The 14,785-nt window shown below is 43.2% G+C and overlaps 1 protein-coding gene across 1 annotated transcript in view; it reads right to left on the minus strand.

Annotated features, from left to right (window-relative positions):
- The window catches only part of LOC118399517 (thrombospondin type-1 domain-containing protein 7A-like), a 172,999-nt gene that overhangs the window by 58,384 nt on the left and 99,830 nt on the right, over nt 1-14,785 (minus strand). Inside the window, exon 7 of the mRNA XM_052472247.1 lies at nt 5,894-6,088. Within this exon, the coding sequence (XP_052328207.1) occupies nt 5,894-6,088 (195 nt within the window). The remainder of the gene's footprint in view (nt 1-5,893; nt 6,089-14,785) is intronic.

The following is a 14,785-nucleotide window of genomic DNA, read 5'->3' on the forward strand; positions in this document are numbered from 1 at the left end:
AGAGAAAGCAGAAGCACAAACATCACATTCAAATACAGGAGATACTATTCAGTTACATGATTGTGGTTTGTCTTGACTGGTTGTTCAGCCAATAGTTTTGTCCGTTGAGCTGGCTATTGAGCTTGAGCTGACAACTCTGTCATCTTATCATAACTAGAAAGAGAGTAAGTTAAGCTGTATATCTCATAAACCAAACCTTCTCCACTTCCATTCAAACGATCCAGCTGTGTCTTTGTGCTCTTAAGGTTAACTTGTCTTTTTGGTTCCACTCATGGGGTTAAAAACAACAGTACAGCAGTTTCAGAGCTAAATAAACCAGTATAGTCCCTTGGGGGAAAGCAGTCATGGAGATGGAGACAACAGAGATGAGTTGACCCTGGGCCTGACAGTATCTTAGACACCAGGTGGACAGCATGTGACCCCTTCCCACCCCTCACCAGAGATGGTTGTGATGTGTGTGTGTGTGTGTGTTATATTTGTGAGTGTATGACCCTTAACCACCTCTCACCATGATAGGATGTCATTAGAGGCTCGCTGGGATACCAGACCCCGAGTGGAAGGTCAGCCATTACAAACCGCAACGGGCATTGACCAATCAATGAGAACCACCAATAAATTAAGGAGAAGAACAGAGATTGTCCAATCAAGGATGGCGGACCACCACGATCCACCAATCAATGCTGGAGAAGGACCAAGATCAGCCAATCAATAGTGGAGCAGGGGAAAACAGATGGAGCGTACTTTAGGATGTGCTTCTGTCTTCAAAAGCCACACAGAGAGAAGATATAGAATTGAATTCCGTGTAGCCCCTTGGAAGCCTGTCCTTCAACAAGTAATTTATAAAAGATGATATTTACTTCTTTTTTTTCAAGTCTTGTATAAGCTCTTTGACCATTTCTTACATCCTTTACAATTGGTTCTCCAGGTTCTCCTTTACCCAAATCCAGATAGCAGATGTTCTGAAAGAGCTGCAAAACCTGGACCCGTACAAATCAGCTGGGCTTGACAATCTGGACCCTCTATTTCTGAAACTATCCGCCGCCATTGTCGCAACCCCTATTACCAGCCTGTTCAACCTCTCTTTCATATCGTCTGAGATCCCCAAGGATTGGAAAGCTGCCGCAGTCATCCCTCTCTTCAAAGGGGGAGACACCCTGGATCCAAACTGTTACAGACCTATATCCATCCTGCCCTGCCTATCTAAGGTCTTCGAAAGCCAAGTCAACAAACAGGTCACTGACCATCTCGAATCCCACCGTACCTTCTCCGCTGTGCAATCTGGTTTCCGAGCCGGTCACGGGTGCACCTCAGCCACACTCAAGGTACTAAACGATATCATAACCGCCATCGATAAAAGACAGTACTGTGCAGCCGTTTTCATCGACCTTGCCAAGGCTTTCGACTCTGTCAATCACCATATTCTTATCGGCAGACTCAGTAGCCTCGGTTTTTTCGGATGACTGCCTTGCCTGGTTCACCAATTACTTTGCAGACAGAGTTCAGTGTGTCAAATCGGAGGGCATGCTGTCCGGTCGTCTGGCAGTCTCTATGGGGGTGCCATAGGGTTCAATTCTCGGGCCGACTCTTTTCTCTGTATATATCAATGATGTTGCTCTTGCTGCGGGCGATTCCCTGATCCACCTCTACGCAGACGACACCATTCTATATACTTCCGGCCCGTCCTTGGACACTGTGCTATCTAACCTCCAAACAAGCTTCAATGCCATACAACACTCCTTCCGTGGCCTCCAACTGCTCTTAAACGCTAGTAAAACCAAATGCATGCTTTTCAACCGATCGCTGCCTGCACCCGCATGCCCGACTAGCATCACCACCCTGGATGGTTCCGACCTTGAATATGTGGACATCTATAAGTACCTAGGTGTCTGGCTAGACTGTAAACTCTCCTTCCAGACTCATATCAAACATCTCCAATCGAAAATCAAATCAAGAGTCGGCTTTTTATTCCGCAACAAAGCCTCCTTCACTCACGCCGCCAAACTTACCCTAGTAAAACTGACTATCCTACCGATCCTCGACTTCGGCGATGTCATCTACAAAATTGCTTCCAACACTCTACTCAGGAAACTGGATGCAGTTTATCACAGTGCCATCCGCTTTGTCACTAAAGCACCTTATACCACCCACCACTGCGACTTGTATGCTCTAGTCGGCTGGCCCTCGCTACATATTCGTCGCCAGACCCACTGGCTCCAGGCCATCTACAAGTCCATGCTAGGTAAAGCTCCGCCTTATCTCAGTTCACTGGTCACGATGGCAACACCCATCCGTAGCACGCGCTCCAGCAGGTGTATCTCACTGATCACCCCTAAAGCTAACACCTCATTTGGCCGCCTTTCGTTCCAGTACTCTGCTGCCTGTGACTGGAACGAATTGCAAAAATCGCTGAAGTTGGAGACTTTTATCTCCCTCACCAACTTCAAACATCTGCTATCTGAGCAGCTAACCGATCGCTGCAGCTGTACATAGTCTATTGGTAAATAGCTCACCCATTTTCACCTACCTCATTCCCATACTGTTTTTACTGTTTTTATTTATTTACTTTTCTGCTCTTTTGCACACCAATATCTCTACCTGTACATGACCATCTGATCATTTATCACCAGTGTTAATCTGCAAAATTGTATTATTCGCCTACCTCCTCATGCCTTTTGCACACATTGTATATAGACTGCCCATTTTTTTCTACTGTGTTATTGACTTGCTAAATTGTTTACTCCATGTGTAACTCTGTGTTGTCTGTTCACACTGCTATGCTTTATCTTGGCCAGGTCGCAGTTGCAAATGAGAACTTGTTCTCAACTAGCCTACCTGGTTAAATAAATGTGAAAAAAATAAAAAAAAATAAATAAAAAATGCCTTTTGCACACAATGTATATAGACTCCCTTTTTTTCTACTGTGTTATTGACTTGTTAATTGTTTACTCCATGTGTAACTCTGTGTTGTCTGTTCACACTGCTATGCTTTATCTTGGGCAGGTCGCAGTTGCAAATGAGAACTTGTTCTCAACTAGCCTACCTGGTTAAATAAATGTGAAAAAAAATATATAATAATAATAAATTGTGATGACCCTCCCACTCGGTCTGCCGTGTTCTTTCTCTTTGCCCTTGTTTTCCTTATTAGAATGTCGGCGGGGCGGAGCTGGGAGGGATGTCAGCAACATGGGACACATCTGGGCCTGGGTGTGTCCCGGGATAAATACATCTCTTCCGCATTCGTTGAGGAGTCTCTCTCCATGCAGACACACCTTTAGATTTTGGTTGTGGCATTTTTGTGGCCATTTTGTTTGTTTGCTTTGGCACATTTCAACACCCCTCATTATCACATCTATGCACGCAACCACTCACTTACACTACTGATTACTGACTACACACCATTGTTAATTGTATTTAGGTTATTTCAGTTAATAAATATTTCTTTGTTATTCCTTATCTCCACGCATCTCCCTTTTTGTTATGGACTTTAAGTTGGTTGGTGACACAATGAAGAACCTTCTTTCCCTTCGTGTTATGTTACAAAGCTCTGTAAAACACAGTTCCTGAAACCTTCACGTCATGTACAACAAGGCAAACTCTCCCTACCACTGTTATTTACTGAACTGTAACTTGTGGGTTTGGCTACCAAAGCTAATCCTTCGTCTCGTTACGAGAGTGTCCTAATTTGTAATTTTGTAATTGTTACTTAGGCCTACTCTACAGGCTCAACCCTGTTGGAATTACCCAGTCATTTCTATTCTGCTATGATCTCCAATTGACTGTAAACTGCTCTCTCTATTCCCTGAGAGCCTAATTTGAGATCACCACACCACTTGAATTTTGGCTCAAATTGACACCACTCCATAATTTACGCAGATCTCAAGTTGTGACTCGGGTCTGAATTGGGAGGTCCTCAATCTGTAGGACTTCATGCTACACTCAGCCCACACCTGGCGTCTGACACACACACACACACACACACACACACACACACACACACACACACACACACACACACACACACACACACACACACACACACACACACACACACACACACACACACACACACACACACACACACACACACACGTCTCTTGCCATTAATCCTGGACAGTGTGTCTGTCTGCTGAGGCGTAGGAAGGCTAATAAATGATGTGTCATTCAGTTGATTCTGTTTCTGCAGTGATGATAGTGTGACTGTCCTCCCCATGCCAGAGCATACCCGTATCCATTTAGAGAAAACTGTGTGGGTGTTCTGAATATGCCACAGACAGACACTGTCTTGCTATGGTCCAATGGAGGATATCTACAAGAGCTGTAGCAGTGTTATGCAATGGGCTACAACATGCTTATCTACTGCAAGGCGATGGCACAGCTCAGTGTAGGTTGTATAGCAATGGGTTTTCAGGGCGTGACTGGCAGCTTGGACTGCATGACTCTAACCCAGAGGCACTAGTTCCAATACTGACCAGACTTATACTTCTTCTCTCCTTAGGGTTTCAGTCTCCTCTCTTTAGGGTTTCAATCTTCTCTCCCTAGGGTTTCAATCGCCTCTCCTTGGGGTTTCAGTTGCCCCTCCTTGAGGTTTCAGTTGCTACTCTTTGGGATTTCAGTCACTTCTCCTCAGGGTTTCAGTCTCCTCTCCTTAGGGTTCCAGTCACTTCTCCTTCGGGTTTCAGTCGGCTCTCCTTTGGGTTTCAGTCACCTCTCCTTAGGGTTTCAGTCACCACTCCGTGGAGTTTCAGTCTCCTTTCCTTAGGGTTTCAGTCGCCTCTCCTTGGGGTTTCAGTTGTCCCTCCTTTGGGTTTCAGTTGCTTCTCTTTGGGATTTCAGTCGCTTCTCCTCATGGTTTCTGTCTCCTCTCCTTAGGGTTTCAGTCTCCTCAGGGGTTCCATCTCCTCTCCTTGTCAGGCAGCACTTTACACTAAGGAATGCTTTTTACTAGCACTGTGCTGTTGAGGGTCTGTAAACGTTTTTCATAGTACAAGCATAAAGTTATGCTGACCAGGCAGTGAGGGGAAATAGATTGGTACCCAGGTAGCCATACAGTATATCAACTACATACATCTACTTATAACATCTACAGAGCTGAATAAGTACATCTATGGGAACACGGCATTTTAAGAGCATAGGAAATTATAGTACCGAATAGTGAAAGAACCTTGAGCACCCGCGATAGACCTTAAAGGAAGGTAAATTCAAAGGTATGAATGTTCTATTACCAATCCCTACATTTGTGTAAGGTGCTATAAAGAATACTAAACACCAGGGCTCTAAGCACTTCACACTCAGATGCTTTGAACCTAAACATTGAAAATGTAGCTCCAGAGAGTAGTTCAGGCATCTATCCTAAAGTTTCCACGCTTGTTATTCCTTGTGACTATGCCACATCACAGAACCTTTCCCTGCATCACAGTAACCCAGGCTACAACCTGAGCAGTCGCTGAGGAGGAGGAACATACAGAATAATTTATACAATATTGACAATTTGACTCCCGTAACATAGAACAGAAATAGAGGGCATGGTGAATGCTTGCTTCAGCAGCCTAACATGATATATCAGATACTCTCCTGCATGCTGTGCGGACCTGGGATCAAAATGATCGAACTTATCTGGTGCAACAGAACCAATCGAAAGTGCAAACCCTGTCCATATGGTAAGCACTATTGACAGGCTCCATCAAACACTCAACATACTTGAAAGAAAACATGTACTATCTGAACCCCAGTCTGATTATGTGTGGCCTGGTCCCAAATCCGCTGGTGTGGTCGTCCCAACTCCCATAGATCAACTCCTATGATTGGCATGACAACAACCATAGGAGTTGACTCTACTACACAAACAGATCTGGAACCAGGTCTGACGCTGTGGGTTGTGTGATTGTCGTCTCACCTTCCCCAGCACTGTAAGCCAGTACTGAGCGGGCTCTCATCTGCCTTCCCTCTGTGTTCTTCCCGGAGCAGGTGTGTGAGCACAGGGACCAGGAGGCCCAGGGACTGAGGACACAGTCCTTGGGGCAAGGCACCTCACAGATGACAGGCATGGGTAGGATGGCATCACGGCACAGTTGGCGGTCCACATACTCACCTGAAGGCACATGGTGACAGGAAACACAGTATATGAGGCTTGGGGTTCAGTAACCATCTTTGTTACATATAGTACAATACAGTCAGCATCATGTGCTGATATCACACACAAAATCGCATCGCAAAATCAGATCAATAACTTTTGACTGCTCTAATTATGTTGGTAACCAGTTTATAATAGCAATAAGGCACTTTGGGAGTTTGGGTTTTATGGCCAATATACCACGGCTAAGGGCTGTTCTTATGCACAATGCAACACGAAGTGCCTGGATACAGTCCTTAGCCGTGGTACATTGGCCATATACCACAAACTCCCAAAGTGCCTTATTGCTATTATAAACTGGTTACCAACGTAATTAGAGCAGTCAAAAATATTTTTTGTCATACCCATGGTATACGGTCTGATATACCACGGCTTTCAGCCAATCAGCATTCAGGGCTCGAACCACCCGGTTTATAAGAGTACACAAAGCACATATAACATTTGTCAGCATGTTCACCAAGTCTGAAGGGAAAATAGGCACTGGGTATTACAATGCATGTTTGCACCAGCATAAAAGATTGGTGGCTTTTTCACAAACAAGCAGGCAGACTAGAGAACCATTTGACATGAGGGAACAAGTCTGGGGAATTGCAACTTCTTTCAAAGCAAGAACCTATGAATAAAAGTGGATATTTATAACCATTGAAATTCTAATTCAGGCATTGAGGCATTAGTTTAATCTTTTACTCATGACTTTGACAGTGTACATGGAAGAAAAATGTGCTCATATCCAAATGATTGCATCTGTAATGCATAAGCAAGCTGGATAAAACCTTGTGTATCTCCAAACGTGTCAAGTCACATAGACATTAAGACAACAGATACTGAATCATTGTCATCTTCACATAGGTGGAATATTCTGCCCTTGACAAATGTCCCCCACATGCTCGCACACACACATACCCACATTACTGGACCATGATGTTCTGTCCAAATGTCTTGAAAAAGCCTCTAAAGATTCACGAATGAACAAAACACGTGACATACAAGCAATTTTTATTAACTGGCTTTTAACACAAACATACCACTTCCTCTATTAATGTCTACTTTAAGATTCCTCCCATCTACAGTGCAAATGTATCACGGTGTAGACTGCTCATACATATTGCATATGCTTAATACATAACACCATTGGAGCTGGCAGAACGATTAGTAGTGTTTAACAAGCATAGCAAGTATATTTTTTGATTCAATTAGTAGCTGTTCTTAATGTCTTGAATTTAAGTGCCACCTTTCCCCTAGTATCTCTTCACTAGTAGCCTACCTAATAATGGATGTTTGAACGGTCTAATTGGCCAGTACTTTTGACTGTCGTTGTTTCAGGCCTAAATCACTTGTTTCAGGAAACTAGTCATATGTCGCGGGTCACTACTTCATAGGGGAGCCATTTGAACATAACTTGTATTTTTTTGACAGAAATGCCTTCTGGAACATGTGAACTTTCATGTGCCTTAATAACAAACTTGTATCCCATCTTTAAATACTAATACAATTGCTAAATTAATTTATGAGTCACAGAAAAAGTTACATATTACATATGTGCCCACTATACATTTCGTAGTTGTCAGCAGGATAAGTGCACTCTATTTGTGTGTCATTAGACACCAATAGACATGCACCTATCTTGAGAGTGGGCATGTCTGTTTATTTGTGTACCGTTGCTATGGCATAATGTTTCTATGCCCTAATGTGAAACCAAACCAACATTTGTGTAAGGCAAAAAGATAACAGTGGCTATATGCCAGAGGGGATGAATCATTAACATAACATAAAAACAGTGTGTGTCAAGGCTGGCAAGGGAGTTACTTCATGAACCAGCTCGGCTTATATTACTTTGTAATAAAGTCTTATTGAACTCACAGGCTCCGGTATTTGAGAAATATTATTGATATTTCCATGACAAAAGTCATTTTTGTTTCAAGTTCAAATGTACTGTTAGCTAGCTAGCTAACGTTAGCTGGCTGGCTCAGTAGCTAACGTTACGTGTATGATCTTATTATTTGTATCTCAGAGCCATTTGTTTAGCTAGTTATAGCTTAATGTTAGCTAGATAACATTGAACCTGGCTGTTTAGCTACCTGCATATTCATGCAGGGTAGTAACATGTTGAGTTGGAATTATGGTTAATTGTTTAGCTAACTAGCTAGCTACATGTCTTAACAAAAGACTCCACTATGCGACAACTGTTGATAGACATAGCTGGTAAATTCGTTCTGGCTATCTACTCTGATTTCAGAGCACGGTTAGGATAGTCTAGCTAGTTACATTTTCAGATATTGCATGTTTCAAATTTTGACACAAAGTAATTTTCATTTCAAGCCAAAGTGTACTGTTGGCTAGCTAGCTAACGTTAGTTGGCTGGCTCGCTGGCTGACTTTACATGTCAGTAAACGTTTGCAAAAAAACGTAAATTGTTGCAAGCAGCAGATTTGCAGTCACCAAAGGTCTGGATAGCATAAAATCAGCCTAAACAGTTCTGCTAAGGTAAGTAAAATGGTCAGCGAACTGTTCTATCATTCGTCTCTGGAAGTAGCTAGAAAGCTAGCCAACGTTAGCCAGTTAGCTTGGGTGCTTGACTTCTGATGTTAGGACAGAACGCTCGGAACAACCCTTAAAGAGATAGGTGGTGCTAAAACTTAAGAGGGTGTGAACGATACTGAATGTGTGTCGACAAGGAAGAGCTCTCCAGTAGGTACCAAAACATTCAAAGGCCTTTAGCCAAATATATTTAAACTCAGTTTTTCCAATTCCTGACATTTAATCCTGGTAAAAATTCCCTATCTTAGGTCAGTTAATTCCCTGTTTTAGGTCAGTTAGTCACCACCTAATTTTAAGAATGTGAAATGTCAGAATAATAGTAGAGAATGATTTCTTTCAGCTTTTGTTTCTTTCATCACATTCCCAGTGGTCAGAAGTTTACAAACACTCAATTCGTATTTGGTAGCATTGCTATTAAATAGTTTAACTTGGGGCAAACATTATGGGTAGCCTTCCACAAGCTTCCCACAATAAGTTGGGTGAATTTTGTCCAATTCCTCTTGACATAGCTGGTGTAACTGAGTCAGGTTTGTAGGCCTCCTTGCTCGCACACGCTTTTTCAGTTTTGCCCACACATTCTCTATAGGATTGAGGTCAGGGCTTTGTGATGGCCACTCCAATACCTTGACTTTGTTGTCCTTGAGCCATTTTGCCACAACTTTGGAAGTATGCTTGGGGTCATTGTTCATTTTGAAGACGCATTTGTGACCAAGCTTTAACTTCCTGACTGATGGCTTGAGATGTTGCTTCAATATATCCACATAATTTTCCTACCTCATGATGCCATGTATTTTGTGAAGCACACCATTCCCTCCTGCAGCAAAACACCCACACAGCATGATGCTGACACCCCCTAGCCTCACGGTTGGGATGGTGTTCTTCGGCTTGCAAGCCTCCCCCTTTTTCTTCCAAACATAACAATGGTCATTATGGCCAAGCAGTTCTATTTTTGTTTCATCAGACCAGATGACATTTCTCCAAAAAGTACAAACTTTTGTCCCCATGTGCAGTTGCAAACCGTAGTCTGGCTTTTTTATGGCAGCTTTGGAGCAGTGGCTTCTTCTTTGCTGAGCGGCCTTTCAGGTTATGCTGATATAGGACTCTTTTTACTGTGGATATAGATACTTTTGTACCTGTTTCCTCCAGCATCTTCACAAGGTCCTTTTCTGTTGTTCTGGGATTGATTTGTACTTTTCGCACACCAAAGTAAGTTCATCTCTAGGAGGCAGAACGCATCTCCTTCCTGAGCAGTATGACGGCTGTGTGGTCCCATGGTGTTTATACTTGCGTACTATTGTTTGTAGAGTTGAATGTGGTACCTTCAAGCATTTTGAAATTACTCCCAAGGATGAACCAGACTTGTGGAGGTCTACAATTTATTTCTGAGGTCTTGGCTGATTTCTTTCGATATTCCCATGATGTCAAGCAAAGAGGCACTGAGTTTGAAGGTAGGTCTTGAAATACATCCACAGGTACACCTCAAATTGACTCAAATGACGTCAATTAGCCTAGCAGAAGCTTCTAAAGCCATGACGTAATTTTGTGGAATTTTCTAAGCTGTTTAAAGGCACAGTCAACTTAGCGAATGTAAACTTCTGACCCACTGGAATTGTGATACAGTGAATTATAAGTGAAATAATCTGTCTGTAAACAATTGTTGGAAAAATGACTTGTGTCATGCACAAATAATGCACATTTGTGTAACAGTCTAATAATGCACATTTGTGTAACAATTTGTGGGTGTGTTGTATTGTAGGAGGTGTTTTTCTTCACCTCTACCAAGCCATCAGCAGTCAGTGTTGGGAGGTGTGTCTTTCACCTCTGCCAGACCATCAACAATCAGTGCTGAGAGGTATGTCTTTTACCTGTACTAGGCATTTAGTGGTAGTACTTCAGTCCCCCCTGTGTCTTTCAACGGCAGCTGTGCTCGGCGGTGTTATCACAAAAACTGAGAGGTTCTGCCGAGTTGTTCTGCGAATATATTGTTATTTTCTGATGATCTCATTTTGTTCTTTTGTAGCTTTGGAAGCTATTTGTGTGTTTTCTATACCTGTCCCCTCCCTGTGTCTGCAACCCTTCTAATTTAGTGTACCCTGCACGCACAGCCCATGTGGAATTCCTTTTCCCACTAGCACTGAGTTCTCTGATAAATACTTTGTTGAGGGAAAATGTCCTTGATACGATTGTGATGTGTTGTTGTTTCACTTAGCTACTGAATCTTAAGATGAATGCACTAATCAGGATAGGAGCGTCTGCTAAATGACGAACATGTAAATGCATAAAGTTCAGTAGCTTGCCATATACATAAAAATTGTGATGAGACAGCTGTGCACACAGGAAGTAGTATGGTCCCCTGGATGTTTGCAAACACGAATGAAAGAGTTTCCTGCAGAGCATAACGGAACTAAGCTCAGCTAAGAAATAGAGGAAGTGGGAGAGGGAGAGAAGGAGAGAGGGAGAGATGGAGAGAGGGAGAGGGAGTGGGAGAGACTTATTTAGCTTTCTTCAGGCATCAATTCCAGAGTCATAGCCTTGTGGAATTACTTCATTTGATTTGACAGACGGTGAACAGATATTTTCAAATAATTTATTAGTAAAATGTTAACTGCTTTTTTTCAAAGATTGAGCTTAAATGTGCATATAATGTTTGCATAAAAGAAATGTATTGACCAATTATTTTTAGCTGAGGGTTGTCTTAGAGGTGAGGTGTATTGTTGAGAAGGTCAGAATAAGGATGCCTGACCCCGGAACATCTCTAAATGGATTTAGGACCCTGCTAAATGGCTTAAAAGATACACATTAAGTATTTTCAAGGTTTCATTGAGACATTAGATATTGTTGGGGTCCTGCACCGATCTAAATCTGTGTGACGCCACCCCTACCCTTCTACCCCTACACCCCACCCTTCTCCTCACTCTACCCTATTGCATCCCATCCCTCTATCAAGGAGGGGAGGGGAGGGCCAGGATGTCACCACAAACCTCACTTCAACCACCCCCCCACATCCCATCTCTATACCCCATTCTATCTCTATACCCCGTCCCATCTCTATACCCCATCCCATCTCTATACCCCATCCCATCTCTATACCCCGTCCCATCTCTATACCCCGTCCCATCTCTATACCGCATCCCATCTCTATACCCCATCCCATCTCTATACCCCATCCCATCTCTATACCCCGTCCCATCTCTATACCCCATCCAATCTCTATACCCCGTCCCATCTCTATACCCCATCCCATCTCTATACCCCATCCCATCTCTATACCCCGTCCCATCTCTATACCCCATCCCATCTCTATACCCCAACCCATCTCTATACCCCATCCCATCTCTATACCCCATCCCATCCCTATACCCCATCTCATTATCATATCCCATCACATCTCTATACCCCATCCCATCTCTATACATCTCTATTTCCTAGCCACCGTGCTTTTACACCTGCATTGTTTGCTGTTTGGGGTTTTATCCACTTTGAGATATCTCTATACCCCATCCCATCTCTATACCCCATCCCATCTCTATACCCCATCCCATCTCTATACCCCATCCCATCCCTATACCCCATCTCATTATCATATCCCATCACATCTCTATACCCCGTCTCATCTCTATACCCCATCTCATCTCTATACCCCATCCCATCTCTATACCACATCCCTTCTCTATACCCCACCCCATCTCTATACCCCATCCCATCTCTATACCCCATCCCATCTCTATACCACATCCCATCTCTATACCCCATCCCATCTCTATACCCCATCCCATCTCTATACCCCATCCCATCTCTATACCCCATCCCATCTCTATACCCCATCCCATCCCCTTTTCCACAACTTCCAACCCTAGCCTTATCTTCACTCTATCCTATCCCTTCCTATCACATATCTTAGTGGGTCATTTCATATCAATGAAACCCTTATTCACACTCCATTGTATTCCAGGCCATCCCATCTCCCTTTCATGGTTCCCTCCTATCTGTACCACTGATAAAAATGCCATAGTGACGGGAGGAACCAGAGGAGCAGTCAGTCTGATGACAAGTCTGGAGCTCTTTGGGGGAAACAAATCCATTTTCATCAGTAGCAGACAACAGAGGATCAATAGGGTCCAGTCAAAAGGGACTGTGTGTGTGTGTGTGTGTGTGTGTGTGTGTGTGTGTGTGTGTGTGTGTGTGTGTGTGTGTGTGTGTGTGTGTGTGTGTGTGTGTGTGTGTGTGTGTGTGTGTGTGTGTGTGTGTGTGTGTGTGTCTTCATGCGATAGATTGGGAAAGGAAATCATTAAAGTGTTTGTATGATACTGATTATTCTCATGGCTTCTGACTGACTGTGTTTTTGTGACATCTTTGTGTGAAAACATTGACTGCAGTCTGGCTGCTTTCGTTAGTACTCCAAGGGAGGAAACATGTCGATTGACACTCAAGATGGTATGAACGTTAAAAGAAAACATTTCTACTCGGGAAGGCTTTAATAATGAAGAGATTCATGCCTTGCAAGAAGTCATTTGCAATGAAAATGAACCACAAATGTGTTGAATCATGGACCTTTAAAGCTAGAATCCTTAGTTAAAACAATAAGAAAGCAGACACCCCGCCCCTGTTTTGGGAAAAAGCTGAGGGATGGGCCTGGAGAAATGTAAGCACACTCAGAGACACAGTTATGGATGCAAGAACTGACTGTCCGTGATATCAAAATTATAGTTTGAACAATGTTTTGAGGATTTGCAGAGTTTGCTTTTCATTTACGTTGTTTATACACAATGGGGTAAATCAAGCTTATATTTTGGATTCTGATGGGGCACGACACTTGAACTAAATTCATGAGGAATTAATAAGTTGTGTTCTTCAAGAATCAATGGGTATGCATAATTATTGAATACACAGTCCAAAAATGGATGGAGCAACTAAGGATTCTAGCATTAAAATCCTAACCATCCTTCACCTCTCAGAAATTCCCCTCCTCCCCTCATCCTCCCTTTCCCTGTCCAGCATGTGTCTAGAAATCAATTCTGCAAAGCCACAGAGGAGAAACAACCAGCTACGGCTGTCGGTCCTCAGCTCTGCAAGCAACCCAACCGATCAAAGAAGCAATTCTCCTTTAAACTAGGTACACACCTCACATCATAAACCCCTCCCCCTCCTCCTCTAGCTGGGTCTGAACTGTGTCTTAATGGAAAAGCACCAGACATCGTTTGACATATCCTCTATTCAACCCTGTCTCATTCCATCCGGGCGGGGAACACACACACACGCAGGCACACACACACATGCACGCAGGCAGGCACGCACACACACACAAACACCCTAATGTGAAATGCAGGCAGGGTAAATGTGAACTGACTGTGTGGAGTAGCGCCAGGTAATCTAATTTACCCGTAACTAAGTCTAATTCAACAGGGTGCTGCTGTTAGAACAAGCTCACTGCAGCCAGCAGCCATATTGTTTCTATAACTGGGGAGAATGGATGGGGAGATGACCTTGAATGAAGCAATCAGGGTGTAGACAGAAAGTGTACCTGGGCTGGGCTTGCTCACCACCTAGCTAAATGGGTCAATATACACAATACACCGTGTCTGTAGGGAGGGATGAAAGCGGGGATGGAGGGAAATAGAAAGCGCTGAGAATAAGGAGGTAGGAAGGGATGAAAAGTATGGAATAGGGAGTGGTGAGTAGAAGAGAGAGATAGGGAGGGATGAAAAGTAGGGAATAGGGAGTGGTGAGTAGAAGAGAGAGATAGGGAGGGATGAAAGGATGAGGAGCTGAAGAGAGAAAGAGGGAGTTGTGAACAGAGAAGGTGGTTGAGATAAACTAGTTTTAGTGTTTCATCTCATCAATTTTACTTTACGTAAAAAGTTATCTCCCTTTCTCACTCATAATAGTTTTTATCTTGTACCTAAATCTTTCAATATACAATATAGATATTCTCCTCCTCTGAAAAGAAGAGACCATTAGACTTGTAGTTAATATGGCTTTCACCATTGTGATCGTCACGGCAACAGCACAGTGCAGGCAGCATGAGGCTCTAGTTGATGTGAATGGGACCTTGATTATTGTTATATTATGAGAACTGGTTGAGAAGTATCAACGCACACACACACACACACACACACA

The sequence above is a fragment of the Oncorhynchus keta genome, chromosome 20 (genome assembly GCF_023373465.1).
Source record: "Oncorhynchus keta strain PuntledgeMale-10-30-2019 chromosome 20, Oket_V2, whole genome shotgun sequence".
Lineage (NCBI taxonomy): Eukaryota > Metazoa > Chordata > Actinopteri > Salmoniformes > Salmonidae > Oncorhynchus > Oncorhynchus keta.